Source organism: Hordeum vulgare, chromosome 4H (genome assembly GCF_904849725.1).
Source record: "Hordeum vulgare subsp. vulgare chromosome 4H, MorexV3_pseudomolecules_assembly, whole genome shotgun sequence".
Lineage (NCBI taxonomy): Eukaryota > Viridiplantae > Streptophyta > Magnoliopsida > Poales > Poaceae > Hordeum > Hordeum vulgare.
The window spans coordinates 548,543,944-548,554,566 of record NC_058521.1 but is presented as its reverse complement, the minus strand read 5'-3'; the positions used below and the strand labels follow the sequence as shown (position 1 = coordinate 548,554,566).

At 50.1% G+C, this 10,623-nt stretch overlaps 1 protein-coding gene across 1 annotated transcript; it reads right to left on the bottom strand.

Moving 5' to 3' along the window:
* Positions 1-567: 567 nt before the first annotated feature.
* On the bottom strand, positions 568-2,256 carry LOC123446916 (WAT1-related protein At1g68170-like). Its single transcript, XM_045123461.1, has 6 exons — positions 2,057-2,256; positions 1,842-1,904; positions 1,615-1,734; positions 1,102-1,510; positions 858-1,009; positions 568-749 (listed from the first exon to the last, which is right to left on the bottom strand). Exons 1-6 carry the CDS (start codon positions 2,254-2,256, stop codon positions 578-580), a joined length of 1,116 nt encoding a protein of 371 aa, XP_044979396.1. The 3' UTR covers positions 568-577.
* Between the last annotated feature and the right edge of the window lie 8,367 nt (positions 2,257-10,623).

Genomic DNA, 10,623 nt, shown 5'->3' with positions numbered 1-10,623 from the left:
CGAGGTGTTTTCCCACTTTGCTCTCCTGGTTGCAATCGAGTGTGTGTGCTAATTGTTACTTTTATCATGCTTTTGTTTGTGTTTGTGTGTCTTTTGGTTGGATCATTTTGATCTACGATTCTCTTTATCGGCAATTGTTGTTGTTCCGTTGTGCTGGTCCTTTGGGACTTTATCACGGTCATTACAGTAAGGTTTGTCCAACTTCGATGAGAGAGGGATGATAACGGCCACACCTTCGGCTTGCTTCAGTTTTTGGAGTAGTCGCTAGTTCTTCAAACAAGCATTTATTTTTGAAAAAAAAAATACAAACATGCATGTAATTTCTATTACTACTTGTGCTCTTGTACTATCATGATGTTTGAGAGTAGTTCCGAAATTTTCCTTGCATTTGTTTAATCAATGAACTTGCCTAATTTTCCAACAGGTGTAAAGACAAGATTTTTTTTCATTTAGATGTGAGAATTTGCAACCCTCGAATAAGAATGTGGAAGGTTAGGTTGATGGCGTAGCTTCATCATAATTGAAAGAAAATGTACGTAAGGTCTTAATTTCTCCGCTCCATAACATAAAAGCGTTTCTAAAGTGTAGTATTTTCCTCGTTATGCTTCACGGTTAGCCTGTGGAACGTTCCCAGCTCGTCGTCTTTATCAGTAAGTTTTGGAGCATCGGCTTCTTGTTCATCTTCCTCTTTGGCCTTGCCCCACAGCACCATGTACAGCCCCGCCACGATCAGCACAGCACCAAGTACGCTACAAAAAGAAAAAAATGGCAGCGCAAGCGCGACTCCCCGTGAGAAACTCAGACCGACTCCACCATGTTTAAAGGCATGTGATGCGAGTTACTGAATAGGGTATCACATTCCGATGTGCAGGGCCTCGTTAAGGACGACGGAGCTCATGACCGCGACGAAGACGACGATGAGCGGTCCGAACATGGCGACGTAGAGGGGCCCTTTCTTCTGCAGGCACCACGACATGAGCGGGAAGGCGCACCCGGACGCCACGATGCCCTGGACATACGAATCAAAGATCAGAAACGTGGCATGGGCGTGAAGGAAGGAAGCAGGGTTGGCATGCAGTGGCCGATCAGCTGCCTGATCACCGCGTAAGCCGACGAGTAGAGCCTGATGTTGAGCCCGAGCCTCCAGTGGCCGGCGTCCCTGTGGATGCAGAGCGTGAGCAGCGTCGACTGGGCCGCGCCGAAGACGCACACCAGAGCGGCGATCGAGTAGTGGCACGGGTAGACCTGGACGACCTTGGCCTGGACGGTGAGCCAGATCGCATAGCTGAAGCAGCCGGCGATGGCGAGGAACGAGCCGAGTATCCGAGAACCAACCGCCGGCTGCGGGCGACCGCCGCTGGCATGGCTCATCCCGGTGTGCGCCAGGCGGTGGAGGAACCTCATCTCCGGGCCCTTGTAGAACGTGAGCAGCATCGCGCCGCCCAGCCCAACCAGGGTTCCCGCCAGTTTCGCTTGACCGCTGGGCTTTCTGAGCTTCAAAGTCTCCATCCTGCTTCTCCGTTTTCCAAGTGGGGCCTGTGAGTCTGCGACTAGCTAGTATCCAGGAAGGAACTGAGATTGATTATATAGAAATCTTTGATTATGACGGCCGACCTGGTCAAGATTGCGACGATGAAGGTAGCTTGAGGGGTGAGGTTGCTAAGAGCTGTAACGATGGTCGTCGAATTCGTCAGCTTCATGGCAAGCACCAACAGGTTCTGGTTCATGGTGATTCTGCATTTGTATCAGATATGTGAACAAACATGGTGTTTCTTCTATCGACCAAATCAAAGAGTTCAAGTCTAGAGCATTTGCTAGCATGGTCATCAAAGAGAAGTTACCCGAAAAGTCCACACAAAAACAACCCTGTCACAACCTTGACGGTTAGTGGTGGCCGTTTCTTCCTAGAGATCACACCACACCACAACCGCATTAGTCAGCAACAAATCTTTCATGTGGACTGTGTTCTGGCGGAGTAGTGTCTGCTCGTCTCACTATCTTGTGTTGTGAGACATGTTTCACAAATGAGCGATGAGCGAGGCAAGAAGGCATGCACCTCTCGACGAGGAAGGCGACGGGGCAGAGGAATGCGGCGCCGAACATGGGCCTGTAGGCAACGAGGACGCGGACGTCCATGCCGTCGTCGAGCGCGAGCTTGATGAAGATCTGCATAGCCGAGAAGACGAGCTCCACCACCACCATCGCTGCCACCGGCCGAGCGGCCTCCAACACGCCGCCTGCTCCAACGATCCCCATGCTCCTCACGTGGAGCTCAGGGATGGGCTAACAGCTCAGGAATGAGCATGCCTACGGCCAGCACGAGATCGATCGACCGATGAATGATCAGCCGGTAGAATTACACAAGTAATAGTATATACTGGTATTCGTCGGGTCTGCCCTAGCGATGTTAGCCAAGCGCATGTCCTTGTTTTCGAGTGCGCGGCAACAACAACACTCAACACCGACGAAATCCGCACGTCCTCGGACGGAGGAGCGGTGGCAATCTGACATCATAGCGCTGGTAATGCTGCTGCGGTGCTGCCGTTCTGTATGCCCAAGTCAATTCATCAGTATTAAGTTGAATATCTATAATTATTATCAACAAATCACATATATATACAGTTGCGTACCTGCGTATATTTGTGGGGAAAACGAAATTGAGAAAATGAGGCAATATTCTTCCGGTGGAAGGCGGTGTTTCGATTGATAGTGAGACGTTTATAATGACTTCGTCAATCTTAAAATATGTTGACTCGGTCTATCGAAGATATCTATACCTAATAATAAAGCGGCAATTGCTTCCGTCGAAAAACCCACTACAGCATTTTTATAAAAAAGCTCCTCTGTAATTTTTGCTATTCAATCCGCGCTCCATCATTTATGTGCAACGCAAAAGGAAAAAACGATTCGCTGCAAAAATTATACCCGTACGCATCGCCTTCTCCCGTCGACCCTGGGCCACCCTGGCTTGTGCCCAGGCCGCCGCCACACCACTCGCCGCCGCGGCCGACCTCAACCGCCATCGCTGCCGATCTCAACCCACTCGCCTCCGCGGTTGTACCTCTCCCCGCTCACTGCCCCCGTTGCGGCGCTCGAGCGCATCTCGTCGACCCTCGTCCACCCTGGCCTGTGTCCACGCCGTTGCCACACCACTCGCCGCCGCGGCCGACCTCAACCACCACTGTTGTCGATCCCAACCCACCCGCCTCCGCGGTCGTACCTCTGCCCGCTTGCTACCCCTGTTTCGGCGCTCGAGCGCAGCTTCTGGATCAAATCAACGCGACAGCTACAACGACTTGGGATGATGCGTCTGCTCGATGCAGAACGGCGGCGGCGCACGTATAAGGCGCGGCGGAGCGAAGTACTTGCAGGTGAAGGCGGGCCTCCATGGCTCACACGGGGAACTCCGAGGTTATGGTGCGGCAACGACGACTCCTTATGGCCAGATGGAGGCGCCTAACCCTTGCTTCCCTCATCGTATCCCCTCCTCCGGCAGGAACTCATCATCTCGTGAGATCCCCTCCCCATGTCTCCCATCGTGTGCCAAGCACCGACAAGAAATTTTGTTTTGTGGGAATTTGTTTGCTGATGAATGAATGTATTGAATGTAAGATTGCATTGTTGTAGAGAGAGAATGGAATACCACCTTCAGTTTGTCATCTGATCCCACATTCTCTACCCCATGAGTGAAATAAGATAACAGTCCATTGATCAATTCACGTAGCCTCTTTGTTTTGCTTTGCTTGTCCCGCTCAATTTCTCATCATGGTGGAATTAACAATGGACGGGTTGATTTTTCAACAAAATAGGATAGGACTCACTACATTAGTTAGTTAGCTTATTATTTTAATAAATTAAAATGATTATAAAAATATTAAAAACGTGTGGTATATTTTTCTCCCGTTACAACGCACGGGCCCTTTTGCTAGTACATAAAAATAGGATATACATGTATGTCTTCATAAATTTATTTTTAAAAAATGTGTGTTCATAAAGATGTGTATGTATGTATGCATGTATGTACTTTTTAAGTAAGGAAATATATAGTCGTTTAGATCACTAATACAGAATCCCAACGGCGGTTGGTCGAATAACGAGTGGAACGTTTGATCACATCCGCGAGAGAATTCGAACGAAGTTGCAAGGTGGTGTTGAACGGATGCTCTCTTGTACGGGCCGCGAGGTGAGACTAAAAACGGTTGCACAAGCTATTCCAACTTTTAGCATGTCCTGTTTTAAACTTACTAAGAAGGTTGTTAAAAGTCTTGTTTCGCTGATGGCGAAGTATTGGTGGAGTTCTTTGGTGGATCGGCGGTCGTTGCACTGGCTGTCATGGGATGCAGTTTCTGAACCAAAGGGAAAAGGGGGAATGGGTTTCCGAGATCTGGAGAAGTTCAACTTGGCGCTTTTGGGGAAGCACGGCTGGCGGTTGATGACAAACCCTAGCTCGCTGTGTGCCCGAGTTTTAAAGGGAAGATACTTCCCGAGGTGTGATTTTATGCAAGCCACTGTGCCAAAAAGCTCCTCTGCTACATGGTGTGCTATCATGGAAGGTCGACAAGTTTTGCAACTAGGTCTGATCAAAAGAGTGGGGGCGGGGTCTACAATCTCTATCTGGGATGACAGTTGGATCCCTTCCTTACCCGCGATGAGACCCGCACGTTCGGACAATCCACAATTCCATCAGGTTTCGGAACTGATTGATAACTACTCTGGTTCATGGAACATCGATCTTGTTAGGCAGGCGTTTCCCACGGCCGAAGCTGATGCAATTATGAATATCCCCCTCAGATCAGAGGGAGGGGAGGACGTCCTGGCCCGGGCTCCCGAGAAATCTGGCATCTACTCTGTTAAAACAGCGTATCGCTCTCTGATGACCCAATATGAGCTTCGAGCTCTAGAAGAGGGGACGATAACAGAAACTTCACCGACAGAACAACAGATGTGGTCTAGATTACGGAAGCTCAATGTTCTCCCAAAGGTGAGGGTGTTTTGGTGGCGGGTTTTGCGAGGTATTTTACCTGTTGAATCTGTTCTCAAGCATCGCCATATATCCACGGGTAGTGCATGTAAGGTGTGTCTTAACCCAGATGAGACTCCGAGGCATGCATTACTGGAATGCTCTCATTCAATGAAGTTTTGGGACATAGCACCAGAATGGTTAGATGTTCATCGACCTAACGTGCAATCTCAAACGTGGAAAACTGACATTCTATGTGATCAGCGGCATTCGGAGGCTGACAAGGCGAAGCTGGTGTCGATCATGGTCCATTTGGACCTCGCACAACAACATTACTCATGATCGGGGTCCTCTTAGTCCAAGCCAGTCGATGATCATGACGAGAGATGCTCTAGCGATGTTGGACATCCCTCGGAACCAGGCGGGTATCCTACCTGGGCATGGGTGGAGGCCGCCAGATCAAGACACTATCAAAATTAACACCGATGGCAGTGTGGCGCTTCAGCTCATCACAAGTGGCGGTGGAGGGGTAGCTCGTTCCAAGTAGGTTTTTACCGCTGCCTGGTGCAAACCCTTTGGTGGGGTGACTGATCCCCTTGTTGCAGAGACCTTGGCACTGTGTGAAGGTGCTCTTTTTGCGCGGTTGAGAGGTTTTTCGAAAGTGATTTTGGAGACAGATAGCTTGGAACTGGTTCAGCTATGGCATTTGCGTCACAATTATCGCTCAGTTGTGACACCTATCTTGGATGAAATAGGGGAGCACGTAGCCTTCTTTTCTTCTTTTTGTATTCAGCATTGTAATAGAGCGGCCAACACGTCTGCCCACTTGTGTGCAAAGCAAGCTAGCACCAGAGATGTGACAGAGTGCTGGCTGCAGTCGCAACCTAGCTTCCTTGTAACTTGCCTTCACGCAGATTCTGTCGGGGCTTTTGCTGAACAAACTCCCATATTTCCAGCTCAAAAAAAATCACTAATACACAGCAAGTATGTATATATGCATGTAGTGATCTAACTAGCTCTTATATTTTTTAAGGAGGGAGTATGTATGTTTATAACAAACTTTTTTTTGTTCAGTGGCATGTTTTTCAGGAGTAGCATCTACAGTCGTAACTTGTAAATCCGGCCTCTCAAATATTTATAGACATGTGTGTGGACACTGATCGATCACGTCTTAAATCTGCTCGTGCATATCCAACTCTCTCATATTTTAATATTTCATCCCTAGAACCATACAAAATCATGCAGAATAGATATGCCACGTAGTACATACTATGCTACTTGTCTTCGTCGTCAGAGATAGCCTGAACCTCGTGCGCCTCCTCCGCCGCCTTCATCTGCTGTTGACGAAGACGCCTGACCTCCGTACCTGACTACGAGCGAATAGAGTTCAGGATGGCCTGCTGCTCCGTCCACAAATCCACACCCTCATCCATCATCGGGCCTCCTCCTCCACCATATCCAGCGACGAGGCCTCCTCTGCCGGCTCCTGATCGTCCTCCCCCACACCCAGCGGGGGCGCCTCCTTTGTCAGCTCCCGCTCCTCTTCCTCTTCCTCGTCCACCTCCTCCCCATCTTCCTCCTCCGGATCCAAACCTCCTCAAGGAGCCGGATCCGGATCAGGACCTGCTCAAGGAGACAGGACGATGCTGGATCGTGTAGCGGCGACGATGTGGGGGCATGGCTGACGGGCTCGGATGGCAGCGGAGGGAGGAGGTGGATGTGCTAGGTCGGGGGGACACCAGTCGGCTATGGCATCAGGCGGCGAACCGGAGCGGCATCACGTGGCGACGGTCGAGGCCCCGTCAGACCTTCGGGTTTCCTAGTGAGTCCGCGTGGGGCCCAGTCGTCAGGCCGACGTGACAGGCATGCCTGTGCACGCCCGGGTTTCCCATATCCGCCACATATTTGGGTTGGATATGAGAGGTGATGGCAAACCCGAACGTTTGAGGGATCCGGTTGGATCGTGTTTTTTAACCGGTCAGTGACCAAGCGACCTGTCCTGATGTTTGAAATGAGTATAAGGGTTCGATTGTGGATGCTTTAAGAGTCTTCTACTTCTTAAAAAAACATATCAGCCCAAACCCACGCCTGGCCAACCGCCTCGTCGTCTCTCCTTCATTGATCGGACATGGCCCAGTATATGTTAGGTGTTTAGTCATTTTGTCCTATTTTTACGGGACGTGGCATTTTATCTTTCTACAACTTTATTTGAGCTCTAACACAGCATGTACTGGATCACTTAGATTTTTGAAACTTTGCTTAATAACATGATTGCATACATCGTTCTGATACAGAGGTCCGGGGTTATCTTTTTCTTAAAAAAAGCAGTTGTTTGAAAAAAAAGTCTGTGCCTGCAGCAGCAACAGTACCATGTTGTTCAAGGACGACGCAGCAGTTACTCCTACCCCGCGCCGCGAAGGAAGGAGATGGATTCGAGACGCACACCGCCAGTATTTCCACCTGGTGACAATTCTGCTCCCACGATAAAAGCTGCTCCCACCTTGCTTGTCCCCAGCGTGGAACCGAACCGATTTAAATGTGCGTGCACCCGCACGGCCACCAGGCCCTGGACCAACACTTGATCGCTCTCCCCTCCGCAGCAGCCCCTGACTCTGCCCCCACGGCCTCGTCAGCGACTTCAATGCGCACATCCACCAGAGGGAACCCGGCCGCCGCTTGTGCCAAAGCCCTGCTCGCTCTCCTCTCCTCTCGGGGTCCTCCCACGCATGGCCACGCCCTAGAACAGCCACGCCAATGAGGACAATTGGTCTGTTCTGCCAAGCACAAAAGGCCGTCATGCATACTCCTAGACCCCCCCCCCCCCCCCCCCCCCCCCCCCACAGCTTCCATCCAGCGAGTTTTTCATTTTGGTTGCTTTGAGAGCGTAGGTAGATGGATCAGATGCGTGAATCATGTGGTTTGCACTGCACGGAACGCCGACCATTTTGGCGTGGTAGCGCCCCGGGCTGTCAGGACCGGTGGCGTACGAGCGTTGGTCAAGATTCGCAGTAGGTGGCGAGGCGGTCAGAATAGTGCCACGGAGTAGGTCGAGTTGGTGGGCCATTTGGTCTCCGAGTTAGTACGTACTCCGGGACCGGGCTGTGCATCACAATTCGCAAGGTTTGGATCGGGCAATGAATTACCTGTGCACTTGCAACGGGAAGTCGGAGATGACGACGGTGCATGCCAGCAGCTTCCACCGGGTCCGGCTTTGCCTCTGCCGACCGGTCTATGCCGAGGGAAACGTGTGCTGCGCCAGCAGCTTCCAACGGCTTTGCCTCTGCCTACTACTCCTACAGTATAACACTACCGCATGAGAGACGAAAGAGAACAACCGTATGCATGGTCTCGCATGGAACCGTACGTAGTACATGAAAAACCCCCTAAACGGCCAAGGGTCATGCATGCGATGATGCATGGTCCCTCTCCCTCGCTTGCTAGCTGTTGTGTCGCCGCCGTCGCCGCGTGCATCATCCCGCCACCGTGAGTCATCGATAAATTCGACGAGCACCACGTCGTCCTCGATGGTCTCTTCGAAAACGTGTTTGACTCCCGACGCCGAAGATCGTCTACCGACGCAAGAGAACGACTACCGTCGACGAGACCGTTTACGACTACTTCCACGACGACCACGACTTCCACAACGTCCGCTACGAACCGATCCGCTCCGATTTGCACGCCTCGAAGGTATACCGATGGGACGTGTCGTGTACCGTAATGTTGTGATGTATGAGTTGTATCGTGTGTTGCACCGTATGTTGGCGTTGCACGTTGTGTTCCTCTTTTGTTGTGCCTCGACACATGGAAACCCGGTAGCGGGATCATCCCATTCTTTTTTTAACGTTCCCGCACACGCTCCCTATACGTTGGCTCCGATACCCCGTTGAATTATCGGGATAGAAACGTTGCCGTGGCATCGATTCCGTTTTGCCGCCATGGTTCCCTCTCGCTCGCCGTGGCGACACCTGTTTTTTCCCCTTCTTGCCCGTGTTTGAACTTGCAAGCATGTCGCGTTCATGACATATACATCTTGTGTTGCATGTTCTTGTGTCGTAGCTCCGTTCTATGTTCCGCATGTTAACCGTCTAGGATTGCCATATAGGACCGTCGCTTCACCCTTGTCATGTTAACTACAATTTAATATTGCCGTGTAAATAACCGGGAGTGAACTAAATAATTAATCGTGGAGTTTCGTCGATATGTAACCCGTTGCATATCGAGCTTCACTTAATGTGTAGAGTTTGTGTGAGGTGAATTGCCATGCCATGCCTTGCATCATTGAACTGATCATGCATCATATTAGGGTATGCATCATGTCTTGCTTTCGCCGTGGTGGATATTTGTGTTGATGTTTGTTTCCGGTTTGCTCCGTCTCGATAAAGTTGCGCAAGCGTGTCGGAATGTGAGGACCCATTCGACTACGTTGGTTCGACTATTTCTCGGAGTTGTTCTTCTTCCAAGCGGGATCTCAGGCAAGATGACCAGTTCCCTAGATACCATTACTATCATTGCCATGCTAGTTTTACCGCTTCTATCGATTATGTCTCGTTGCCTACCACTTATTATATATCAGCCTCTCAATAATGCCATGATAACCTTCAACCTGTTCGCCCTAGCAAACCACTGATTGACTATGTTACCGCTTGCTTACCCTGTTGTTAGCGTTGCTAGTTGCAGGTGTAGTTGCTTTCATGTGATAACATGGGTCCCTTGTCATATCACCATATATTAATGCTATTTAATTTAATGGACCTATATACTTGGTAAAAGGTGGAAGGCTCGACCTTTCTAGCCTGGTGTTTTGTTCCACCTTTTCCCCCTTAGTTTTCGGCTACCGGTGTTATGTTCCATAAATGAGCGCTCCTAACACGATCGGGGTTGTTATGGGGACCCCCTTGATAATTCGTTTTAGATTAAAGCTGATCTGGCAAGGCCCAACTTTGGTACTACATTTGCCTAATAACTAATGAACTGCATAGGGAGTAATTAACCCGAGGAAGTTTAATCAACCCCCGGGCCAGTGCTCCTCATGAGTGTTGGTCCACCCACCTAGCAGTCGGCGGTGCCACCACGGGGTAACTAAAGGTTTGGTTCACGTCCACTTTGCATAGACGGTGTGTCCTGAGAATGAGATACGCGGCTCCTATCGGGTTCGTCGACACACCGGGTGGCCTTGCTGGATTAGTTTTACCTTTGACGAAATATCTTGTGCATCGGGATTTCGGTGATGCTTTGGGTAATCTCAGAGTTGAGGTTTTCCACTAAGGAATCCGACGAGATCGCGAGCTTCGCGATGGAGGATTTCTATGCGGCTTGTGGTAATTTGTGATGGACTAGTTGGAGCACCCCTGCAGGGTTAAATCTTTTCGGAAAGCCGTGCCCGCGGTGATGTGGCAACGTGGAAGTTTTGTTTAACACTGATTTTAGATAACTTGAAGTTAACTTAATTAAAATATGCAAACTGTGTGCGGAACCGTGACTGTCTCTTTCGTGAGTTCTTTCTCCGATCGAGGACACGGTGGGGTTATGTCTGGCGTAGGTAGGTGTTCAGGATCATTCATTTGATCATCAGTAGTTCACGTCCGCTATGCGTAGATCTTCCCCCTCTTATTTCTTGTACTCGTAAGTTAGCCACCATATATATATGCTTAGCCGCTGCTGCA